General features: G+C 36.8%; 1 protein-coding gene across 1 annotated transcript in view; it reads right to left on the bottom strand.

Moving 5' to 3' along the window:
* The window catches only part of slc9a3 (solute carrier family 9 member A3), a 250,521-nt gene extending 244,965 nt beyond the window's left edge, over positions 1-5,556 (bottom strand). Inside the window, exon 1 of the mRNA XM_031903807.1 lies at positions 4,714-5,556. Coding sequence (XP_031759667.1) covers positions 4,714-4,879 — 166 coding nt within the window. The 5' untranslated portion in view covers positions 4,880-5,556. The remainder of the gene's footprint in view (positions 1-4,713) is intronic.
* Positions 5,557-12,501: the final 6,945 nt, after the last annotated feature.

Consider the following 12,501-nt stretch of genomic DNA (forward strand, 5'->3'; position numbering starts at 1 on the left):
AAGAATTTAAGGAATACGGTATATATAGTAATTTCAAGATTAACTATGGGAAGTCTGAGGCACTGAATGTCACATTACCAACACAGACCCAACAACTATTACAAGATCACTATCTATTCAGATGGAGCAAAGACTCCATAAAATATTTAGGTATAAATATCCCTGCTGATCTAACAAAGCTATTCCAACTCAGCCATCAAACACTTGTCACTCAAATAACCCATGACCTTAAAGCCTGGCAGTCTTTACAACTCTCTTGGTTTGGCCGCATCGGCCTAATAAAAATGAACATTCTACCAAGGCTCCTTTACCAATTCCAAACAATACCGATAGAACCGCCTAAGTGTTTTTTTTGACAAATTGAACGCAATATTTTCCACCTTTGTATGGGCAGGAACCAAGCCTAGAATAAACAGAAAGACACTATTCTGCCACAAGATAAAGGGCGGTCTAGGCTTACCCAATATGAAAAAATATTGGGAAGCAACAGTTCTATCTAGGATAATAGAATGGTTCCAGCACCAAAAGACTTAAAGATGGGTTCAGGTAGAGCAATCAATCTTGGAAAGGCCGTTACAGGCACTCTGGTGGCTACCCCCCCGTCAAAGACAAGACAGCTCGCTCCTACCAATAATCTGTAAAGAAACCACCCTACAAGCTGATAAATTATTGAAAAGCACCTCCTCTTTGATCTCCCGCACTGGCCCACTCTCCCCAATTATAACAAAGATTAATTCAGAGACTTAATAAACCCCGAGCTCAGAATCAGGCTGCTGAATGAAGTAACTATATCTACGGAAATACAGTGCAATAGGCAGGCTTAATAAAGCAAAGGCCAGGACAGTTAGTGTATGCTCTGTATACTGTAATGAGTTGCAGTTAGCAGCATCTCAGTGTTACAGCCTGGATTTTTATATAATATAATACAAAGACATTTTGTGCAAAGGCTGACTCCCATGATGCCTGAGTGCCTACAGTGAGATTAACTGCTCTAAAACAGTTAATTTACACCAAAAGCCCAACAAGCCCAAAGCCAGCAGTATAGCAAGGAGTCGGTGCGCTCATTTATCAACCCTGGGCAAATTTGCCTGTGGGCAGTAGCCCATACCAACCAATCAGTGATTGGCTTTTTTTCAGCCAGCTATAGGTAGAACAATGAATGCAACAATTTAATTGGTTGCCATGGGTTACTGCCCATGAGCGAATTTTGATAAATTGATAAATGACCCTGTATATACAGCAGCTATTGTATTACAGAGAGAGCTCTGCCTTATGTTTCTACCTGTTCAGAAGATAAGAAGTGAGTGCTTCTTGTCCTGACATCACATCCCTCCCTTTCTCAGTCCCCAAGCTCAGCTTTCTCCTGCCTTAACTCTTTCCTTCTCACCTAATCATGGTTGCACCTGATTCTGCCAATCTCTAAACATAAGCCAGTGTAATCTGGCTGCTGGTCATTAGGATCCCTTGTTCTACAGCTAGGTTCACCAACCTTTCTTACTCGCGAGCCACAGTCAAATGTAAAAAGACATGGAGAGCAACACAAGCATCATAAAAGTTCATGGAGGTGCCAAATAAGGGCTAAAATTGGCTATTAGGTAGGCTCTATGCACACTATCAGCTTACAGGAGGCTTTATTTGGCAGTAAATCTTGTTTTTTTTCAACCGAAACTTGCCACCAAGTCAGGAGTTAACAAATAACTACCTGGATTGGGGGCACTGAGCGCAACATCCAAGGGGTTGGGGAGCGACATGTTGCTCATGAGCCAGTGGTTGGGGATATCTGTCCTACAGCATCTGCGCTTATAGCGCTAAGGCTTTCCTTATGTGTCAAATGCAAGACAAATTGTAAAGTCGCATGACTTTAAACTAATGTTGATAATTCGTAAGAAGAAATCTACTGCATAAACTAACAAAGCAAGTGAAAGCCTGGACACCTCAGTAACAGTGCAAACAATACTGTAGAATTTACACTAAATTCCCTAAATCTATAGAAGCAATTTATATCTTTGAACAAAGGGAAATAGCATAATTTATAATTAAATAATAATGTATATATGCTAATAAACTCTTTATACAGCCATCAGTTTACTACTTATCTATTTATAAAACGAATCTGCAATAAATATATAAACCAATGGGATTCATAAATTATTGCCTCATCTCTGAAGTTTAAGATCCAGAAACATGATCTTGTACCCACCACATTTACTAGAAAATTTAAGATTAAATGAATTCTGTCATGATTTTTATGATGTACTTTTAATTCCTAAATTACACTGTATTACCAACATTTTTTTTAGCTGTAATATTGGTGTGTAGGCAGCCATCTCAGTGCATTGTTCCTGATTCTGAGCTTTCAGAAGGAGCCAGCATTACACACTGCTTTCAGATAACCTATTATTTCTTCTACTCCAATGTAACAGGAGGAGTCCCAAGCTGGACTTTGATTTCTTACTATTGAGTGCTATTCTGATATCTACAGGGAGCTGCTACCTTCCCATTGTTCTGCTGATTGGCTGTTGGGAGGAAAGGGAACATTCATGCCATTCTATTTCACACAATTTCAAGTGAAACTGAAATTTCGCACGATTGTTCATAAAACCTTCACCAAAATTTTTCAAGAAACTTTCGTACGATCAACTTACAAATTATTGTGACTATTAATAAATACATCTATGATTGAATTTTTTTAAGGAAAGAACTCTCAGGAGTTTATGCGAGTTTCTTAAAACAAAAAAGTAAAGTTGTAGCAAAGCTGTAGCCACAAACGTAATACAAACTATTAAATTTAAGCAGTGCAGAATTATTCGCACAGTGAACATATTTGCCTTGCCAGTTTTTATATTTAGAAAGCTGGACAAGACTGGTGCATTTAATGTTGCAAACATAATTGCAAATTTTTGTTCGCAATGCAAATGTCCTTAAAAACTTTTAAAATGTGGCATATTCGTCAATTGCAAACATTTATAATCACACTTTGTGTCTGAGTTAAGCCACAACCTAAGGGGTGGGAAAAATATTCACTAAACTGATTTTGCAAATTGCGAATGTATAGTCACAAAGTGAAAAATATGCCTTTTTTTGCACAAAATAAACACATGTAGAGGACATTCTCTCGCAAACCGCAATCTCATTTGCAAATCTTTTAAGATTTCTAATTTAAAGACAAAGTATAACTAATAACAGTGTTCTGAGAACATTCAGAAGACCATTGATACCTTCGCTAATGGTAAAACACTGTCAGACAAGTGGAAAATATACTTAAAACAGATTTTCAAAAAGTTCATGTCTACGCTTCCTATTGTGTAGGGTCCACTTCTTTCAGCCAGCTCTCATCCACAGCTCTCTGCAGCTGCACTGACGGGCAGCACCAAACAGATATTGTCCCAAAAATATATGCTTTTGCATTTTAGGACTGATACTCCATGTAGCTACACTTAGGCCAACACTTTGCCTGTCAAGGGCATCTTACACAGAACTCCAGATGAGAGTGGATCTGCTTCTCTCCACCTGCCTACAAAATTCAGGCAGAGAGAAGAGAACCCTACACAGCACTTTTAAAGTATAGAATGAAAATTGAAAAAGCTTGGTGGGGGAGGCTGGACAAATGTTGACGGGAAAGAAGGCACTGTGTACAGTGAAACTTGTGGGACAACAGAAGGGGGCCTGTAATAAGAGGAAGATCTGTCTGGTTGGCTTAGGCTGAGGGAGCTATAGAACAGTAAGTGAAACTTGTAGGGAAGTGGGGGCTGGTGCTGGGATGTATGTTGGGGTGAAGGTAATGGGGGTTGTGCGTGACAGTAAATAGGCAGCAGTCTGAATAATTAAAGCATAACATTCACCATACTAAAACTTAAGTCTAACTTAAGGCTGAAGTCACCTCAGATTTCCATGACCTCTACAAAAAATGTATAGTGACTTCTAAGTACATTAATCTGTATCTATATAATCACTTTCCTTACCAAACAGTACTTTTGCCTAGTAGAACTAATGGAATAAATATAAATTCATCTATTATCATCAACAGTCTTTCAAGCAAGTAAAAATGTGAGATTAAAAATAAGCTTGATTGAATACAGGTAAGGGAACTGTTACCTTGCATGCTTGAATAAGGGGTCTTTCTGTAATTTGGATCACCATACCTTATGTCTAATTAAAAATAATTTAAATATTAAATAAACCCAATTTGATTGTTTTACCTTCAATAAGGATTAATTATAACTTAGCTGGGATGAAGTGCTGATACTGATACTGTCTTATTATTACAGAGAAAAAAAAACATTTTCAAAAATGTGAATTATTTGCTTATAATGCCTTCTTGTAATTCGGAGCTGTCTGGATAACAGGATTCCGTATATTGAATCCCAAACCTGTACAACTCTCCTACTTTAAATCCCCCTCCCTTACAACTGTGGTCTCACAGCACCAGAAACTACTGTATGTAAATATAAATATATTGTAGTGTTAAAATTTGTAAACACAACATTCTACCCAATAATATTATACTATATACATTACTGCCTACAACTCTTTTGGTAACCTTTATAGACATATATAAACCCATAAACACTTTATTTTATTTTTTATACTTTTTTGAATATTAGCATTTTTTGTAACCCTGAATATTTTTTTTTAGTTAGGGATCAGCTGTGTACCTAGTTAACTGTAAAATGTAAAAACAAAAATTAAATACAATATAAATTAATAACTTACCAATTTTAGCCAAACTTGCAACCAATATCCAAACAGCAATTATGTATGGATCCTGAACATGGTGCCACTTAAAAGTAACAATTTGAAGACTGGTTGGTATGTCTCCATGCCCTCCACCAGATTGTTCTCCATCAGCATCAAGCCCTGCACTTTTGACTTGGGCCATTATTAGCGTAACTTTTCTTTGATATTTTGATATTTTTTCTTTAGTAGGATATTTAAAGTTTATAAACCCATTCTTCTTCACACCATTCTGTTCTTTAAGGTTAATCAAGTGTAATATACTATTCCCAAGATACCTTGTATCTTCCTGCTAATGCACAGTAGAGTTGTTGAAAGGGAAAAAAAAAGTCAATTACCTAAATCGATAAAAATCAAAGGATGCTATCTGTAACAATACCAACCTGTCTCTGCTTCTCTTTTAATATGTTCAAGTTGGGTGGTGCTTTGTGTTAAAATCCGCCCACATCCACCTGTATGAAACTGTTCACTTGTAGTGAACTCCTTCCCCCTCCCTAAAATTGCACAGTGCCCACAGGTATGCAAACCGATATGAGTGGATAATCTCAATGTGTCTCTAATTCCATTAACAAACTGTGCCTTTTTTATACCAAATATTAAATATAGGCATCCACAGGAGGGGGCAATGAGGTTTACTTGACACAATCCCACCTGGCATTTCCCCTGGAAAAGCAAGTTCCCAAGGTCCCCATGATGTTATTTAAATCTAAAGGACCCAGCAACTGCTGGTTTTCTGCCTGTCTCCTGATAGCAGGGTCTCTCTGCTATGTACCTGAAGCCTGATACTTGTTTGATCTTAATCCAGAGGCTGAGCCACAGCCTGTTCACATGGTGGAGTGTGTGTGTGTGTGTGTGTGTGTGAGAGAGAGAGAGAGAGAGGGAGGGTGTTAGACTGGTCCTGTTTCAGTGTGGGTGAGAGAGAGAAAAAAAAAGTGCTTGTTTCTGTGTTTGTATGTGACCGTGTCTATGTGAGAAAGAGACTGTGGGACAAAATAAGTGTAGTGTAGTGAAGTACATGAGGAACCTGGTTACCTGTGACTAATCAACCAAGGGAACATACCAAATCACAGTTTAAGATCCTCTGCATATATACTGTTAAAATTTTTTGTTTTATTGTTTGACTTTCACATGCCATAAAGTATATTATGTTTTGAGTCAGCCTACCCACTTGATTGGCAGTTCTGTTTATCTTGAGATTGTGTTTGATTAGTGTGTGCACCTAATTTCTTTTGGAGACTTTCCTTAATCTATGGGTTTGGGGTGCCAAACCTGAATTAGGGACAGAGAACGGTAGTGGAAGAATCTCCTTCATGCTTGTCAGTGTTTGTAATTGTTGAAATAATTGAAGGGTGTGGGACATATGCACCCAGACCAATTGTTACACATGGTGAAAGATACCAAAGAAAAATGTATTGGCTAAATAGCCTATGAAGCCTGGTGGAAGCAATCTACTGGAATACATTGTGTTTATTGGGTAACAAAATCATGTTTAGAAGCCATTAATAAGACTTGGTGCATTGAATATGCTTGCAATATTCTTTATATACTGTATATATTGCTATCAATTTGTAGATTGTTTACAGAAGTCAATTATACAGCCTACAGGAGGCTCTGGTCCTCCTGGTTTTCTTTGCCACTTCCTCCCCACTGTTCCCAATAATATGCCTAGGTTCCTTGCTGTATACCCTAAAACAGTGATCCCAAAACTAGTGGCTCGTGAGCAACATGGCCTCAAAGCAGGTGCTCATTTTTTAATTTCTGGTAAGGAGGCTAGTTTTGGTTGCATAAAACCAAGTATAACACTTTTTCCATTTAAATGTGGCTCATGGGTATAAAAGTTTGGGGGTCCCTGCCCTAGAATATCTCAGTACACCAGATCCTATTCCTAGTTTAAAAGACAGATAAAACCTAACCATCCTCATAACAGCTGCACCGTTATTTTTAAGGTTCAGTGCAACCTAGAAAAAGAGAGTATGCAGTGCCTAATGAAACCAATTCTATAAAAACACCAAATCCTCCAACCTACACAGATTCTTTAGTCACAGTTCAATCTACCTTAACTTTATCAGGCAAACACTCCTTTTTGCAAATAATAGATTTAGAAAGTCCTCATCAGTATGTTCTTTCTAATTTTCTTAAGTTTGTACCTACTTCCTGTTCTAGAGTGACTAAGGTGGCTATACACAGACAGATTTCAGCTGCCAATTTGAGCCTTTTAGACCGATTCTGCATCATATCTGCCCATGTATGGCCATCCCCGACTGGCCTAACTGACTGACATCTGTCAAGATCTTGATCGGGCAGGTTTGATTTTCCATTGGATCTGGGAAAATCATTCATTCAAAATCAATCATTCACTTGTTCATGTGGTCCTCGGTCCATCATGCCTGCCAATTTAATTTAATCATTTGGCCCTAGGACCAAATGATCGGATTAGGTAGGGCCGAATTGATTGGATTAGCCCAATATTGCCCACCTAAGGTGGTCGTATTGCTAGAAGTTCATCTTATTTGGCGACCTTGCCAAATGAGAGGATCACAACGTGTATGGCCACCATAACCACTGAATCCTGCAAACTGCTCCTTTAGATTCTGCACCTCATCTTCTAAAATAGTGAAATAATTAAAATACCAGATGAATTGTATAAAATAAATAGTTTTATAATAAAGACAATAGCAAACTGTACTCTAGAGGGAGCCACAAGTGTTGGCCAAACTTTAGTGGGTTATTAACAATATACAATAACTTTCTTTTCCTGTTGTTAATATTTAATACATTGCATTGCACAATGCATTATCTAAGCTCTGTTGCAGGTATGCCAAAGTATATTGATTGCTGATAATGAATAGCTAAAATGGTGATGGATAATGTATTAGCCAGCAGATATATTGTTAATTTGTATTTTTGTGCCACCCTGTAATTAATCCAAATCAACTTTACCAATACACAGTCCTTTTAGAAATTGAATAGTAGCACTGTTGATTGTATTATTGTGTTTAGGTCACAAACCATAGAGGTATCAAATGTGTCTGTTACTAGAAACTGTCTATTGTTATTTTAAAAAGTTAACTATTAACTTACATGGAGAATATGCTGATTTTTGACAATAAGGTGTTGACTGTAATTTTATTATCGATTGTTAAGATTAGAAAGGAGATATTTGCTCACAAAGGAAAAATAACTAGTTTTCATTAATATGTATTCTTGTGTTTATTCTTGATGCAGTGAAGGTGAAAATGCAGAGCAGATGCTGACCCTAGATAATTCAGTTAAGATCCATTTCATGTGGGAAGCTGGGTGGAGAACCTCTTTAAGTATTGACTGATACTCTATTGTACATTGTATTGATGGTGACAAACAAAATAAAGTCTAGTTTTCACCCTCTACTTCCATTAAGTCCCATAAGTCAATAATTATCTTTTTTTAACTTTAAAATAAACACAAAGGCATGTATCTCCACTCTATTAAAAAGGAAAAAAATTATTCTGCAGGAAGGAAGCACCCCCACACCCTCCCCTATAAAGGTAGTTTCATGTTTTAAAAATGGGTACTGATCTTGCGGTTAGTAAAACGCCCCCCTAAGAAACAAGTTAGTTACACTACACCTGTTGCAGGCCACAAAGTCGCTGATTCCTCAAAAATGGAAATCGCCCAATCCCCCCACATTTAATGAGTGATTAGCCAAGGTGGAGGAAATCAGGAAACTTGAGGAGATATTCTGATACAAAATAAAAAAGTCAACTCTATAGAAACCCAACAAACATATACTTAAACTGTAAGGTATGATATTATGTACATGCAACTTTACTTAATAGCAATGACTTGTCAGTCTCGGTTCAAAGCTTAATGATGGCTAAATATATGTGAACCTGTTACCCCCCCCCCCCTCTTCCCTTCTGTACCCCTCCCTTTTTAATGTTAAATGCAAAATAAAAATAAAAAAAAGAAACAAGTTAGTTTGCAGATGATGAATTCAAAAAGTCCCCAGCTACATGTCTGGGGTTCTGGTAGGGATCAGCTACAAGGGTGACTAAGGAAAGACAAAGGGGGCCATGTACAAATGGTCAGATTTTTTCCCGATTTTAATTTTATAGGGATAAAAGTTGCAGAAAAAAAAGTCTTGAATTTTTTGAGTTTCACTATGGGGCTCATTTACGAACCCCAATTTTTAATTTTAAACTTGATTCAATTTTTTTTACAAAAAGTTGCAGAAAAAAATGCTGCGTCTTTTGAGATTTATTATGCGTTAAACGGCTAAAAATCCATATTCGACAATTCACCAGATTAAACTTGCCGAGTTCATGTAAAAGTCAATGGCAAAGGTCACTTCCCTTTCCTTAAACTTCTTTCTTTTGTCTCAAAACTTTATAGTTTTTGCTGGGTTTTGTCCGAAAATCACAACTTTTTGAATTGTTGCAGCAACAATTCGATAAAGTTGGGATTTTTTCAGCAACAATTAGAAAAAGTTGACTTTTTTTATGACTTTTCTCTGAGCACCTTTTCCTTGTGACTTTTTTTTAGTAAATATCATAAATCTGGGAAGACACATCAGTCGAATTTGAAAATAGAAAAAAAATACAAATAATGAAGTTTTACTAAATCTAAATTTTACTAAAATTTCTGAATAATTTCTCATTTCCTAGAATGTCTGACATTTACTTAAAAAATCTAATATGAAAAGTCCATGCGAGAAAAGCCAGAACTTATTTGAACTGTCGCTATGAAAATTCTAAATTTTATAGTTCTTGCAGCAAAAAAACAGCAACAAAAATCCGAAACCTTTAAAGTTTTAAGACAAAAGAAGGTTCTTTAAGGAAAGGGACCTCTGCCATTGACTTCTACATGATCTAAGCACAAGCTGGCAATTTCAGATTTTTAGCCATTTGGATGCATAGTAAATCTCAAAAAAAAAATTGCAACTTTTTTTCTGTGACTTTAGGCACTAAATATTTGAATTGAGTAAATGGGCCCCTAGGAGTGCATTTCACTAACTTTGTATATAGACCTCCAGCCCTACCTTGACTATCTGTCAGCACAACAGTCTTGGGAAAAGAATTCTACAACTTAACAGCTCTCACTGTAAAAAATTTGCATCTAAAGATGAATAATCCTTTCTTCTAATTTGAATTAATGCCCTTGTGTCCACTGAAAGAACCTGTTGGTAAATATAGAGTAAAGTGTTTATTTTAAGGTCCACATGTATATATGGACAAAGTCAAAATCATACCCCTCCTTAAGTACCTCTTGTACAGCATAAAAAACTTTTACTCATATTGAGAGCTTCCATAACTACTTTAGACTTTCTCTCTCATTGATAACCTTTTTAAGGACTGGGGACCAAACTGCACTGCATGTCCTTACAAGTGAAACTCTTTTTTAAAAACCCTTTTAAAGAGATACTGACACCTGAAATCAAACAGTTCTTTAGATATAGCATGATGTATTTGTATGAACTTTATAATTTTGCCATAAAAATATTTCTTGGTGCTGATTTTTATGCAACCAAAGCTTGCCTCCAAGTCAGGAATTCAAAAATAAGCACCTGCTTTGAGACCACTAGGAACTGGTGAGCAACATGTTGCTCGCGAGCTACAGGTTGGAATCACTGACCTATTGGATCCCCCAAGTGCCTTTATGAGGGAGCTACCATAGTTGTGCCGCAGGAGTTAGCATTAGAAGCTATAACTAACAGGCTGAGAAGGACAGTCAAGTTGGCAAAACAGTCAGGTTTATAACAATAACTTACAAAAGCAAACCTATTAGGTTAAAACAATTAACATGACCTATAAATAACTTTTTATATACATTAATATTTTGAAAAGTAGCCTTTTTGTGTTAGTACCACTTTAACACAGGAAAATACTTTGCTAAACTTTCACGCTGCTGACTAGCTTTGCTTTCTACACCTAAGTTTATTATCCACAAGTATCCCCAAGGCCCTCCTTCATAAAGGATATGCCTAGCTATGCCATTAAGTGACTTTAATATTCTTATATACCTTACATTTATAAATACTGAATCTCATCTGTCACTTAGCTGCCCAATCTACTAGTTTCTCCAGATCTCTTTACAAGGATGCCACATCCTGAATGGAATTAATTGGCTTGCATAGATTTGTGTAATTGAAAAACACAATGACCCCAAGTCATTAATGAACAAATTAAATAAATGTGGACCGAATACAGAAACCTATTGCACCCAACTAAAAGCTTTTATCCAAGAAGATAATGTTTCATTGGTTGATAACCACCCTTGTGTGTGCATTGTGATCCTTAAAGGGACTCTGTCACAGGGAAAGGTGTTTTTTAAAAAATGCATCAGTTAATAATGCTTCTCAAGTAGAATCCTGTTCTGAAATCTGCTTTTAAAAAGAAACTGGGCACAAGGCAAACCATTATATTACTTTCGTCAGCCTTGTGGCTTGTACTCAGATCAGCCTCACTATCTCTTTAGGGCAATGACTCAAGGGGAGATTTACAGCCAGTGTTAAAAAATTGCTACCGCTGGCTACAAATCTCCCCAAAAATACCTTTCCATAGAAAAACATTAGGATCACCATGAGTATGGTGATCTGGCTTAATTATGGGAAATTGTCTCCCTTCAGGCTGATGTGCCATGGAGAGATTTAGTCGCCTGTGATAGATCTCTACTACCACGGGTGACTAATCTCTCCAAAATTCCTTTCCACCTGCACAAAAATGCACACTTACACTCTGCAGAAGATGCTTTAGGTAGGGAGGCCAGGGTTACTCCTTACCAGCTGGACCCAGTGCCACAACAAACCAACCAAATTTGGAATTAGAGATAAAACGTTTGAGCAGCCTATGTCCCTCTGGCCTCTTACACACACAGACACATGCAAACAGACTCAAAAAATATTTGACTCTGCAAAGAACCAAGCAGATTCATACTCTCTCCCCAACACTGAAGCAGAACCACATACTAAGGACCCTCTCTTTCCTCTCATACACACAGACAGAAGCAAACAGGTTTCACTGCTCCCTAGAGAAAGCACAATTGCGCAAAATCTGTAGTATTACCGTTACACCAATGCTACTGACTTGAATTATAATCACTCTCTCAGTGAGTATATTACTACTGTATACAGTTAGGAATACCTGGCCAAGTTTTGGTATTTTACCTTTTAAACTGTTTGGGGCTTATATCTAGTTATAATTTTTAGCATATGGAGATTTCTTTCAAACCACTGGATATACTGGCATGTTTTTATTAAGATTAAGGGGCACATTTACTAAGATCTGATTTTTTTCTAGGCTTAAAACATGATATGGAAAAATTCAGATAATTTCTGAAATTCTAAAAATGCATTTATCGTTCGTACGAAAATATCGCAATTACATTCCAAAAGTCACAATATTTTTGTGCTGAAAAATTCATTATGCCACAAAAACCTTTCTGGCTTTGATTCCTTCCATGTCTGGCTTTGGAAGCCTTCCATATGACTCAAATGGTACTCGACAGATCAAACCTGGTGAAAAGATAGTCCCGATGAAAGTGTAACCAAAGCGTAAACAAATTCTGAAATGTTTGTATTCTTTGCGCAAAGTGCGACTTTTCGCATACATTCCGAAATGTTCTATAAGTTAGAAAAAATATGAAATTATCTCAAAATTATTTAGTAAAAGGGCCCCTAAGTGTAACCCTTGGAAGATGTTATTCTTTATTCTGTTGATAAATGCCCTCTGTATATTGCTAAATTTGTATTTTACCCTTTATTTTGTAACCGAATGTCTTTTATGCACTGCT

The sequence above is a fragment of the Xenopus tropicalis genome, chromosome 6 (genome assembly GCF_000004195.4).
Source record: "Xenopus tropicalis strain Nigerian chromosome 6, UCB_Xtro_10.0, whole genome shotgun sequence".
In the NCBI taxonomy this organism is placed as follows: Eukaryota; Metazoa; Chordata; class Amphibia; order Anura; family Pipidae; genus Xenopus; species Xenopus tropicalis.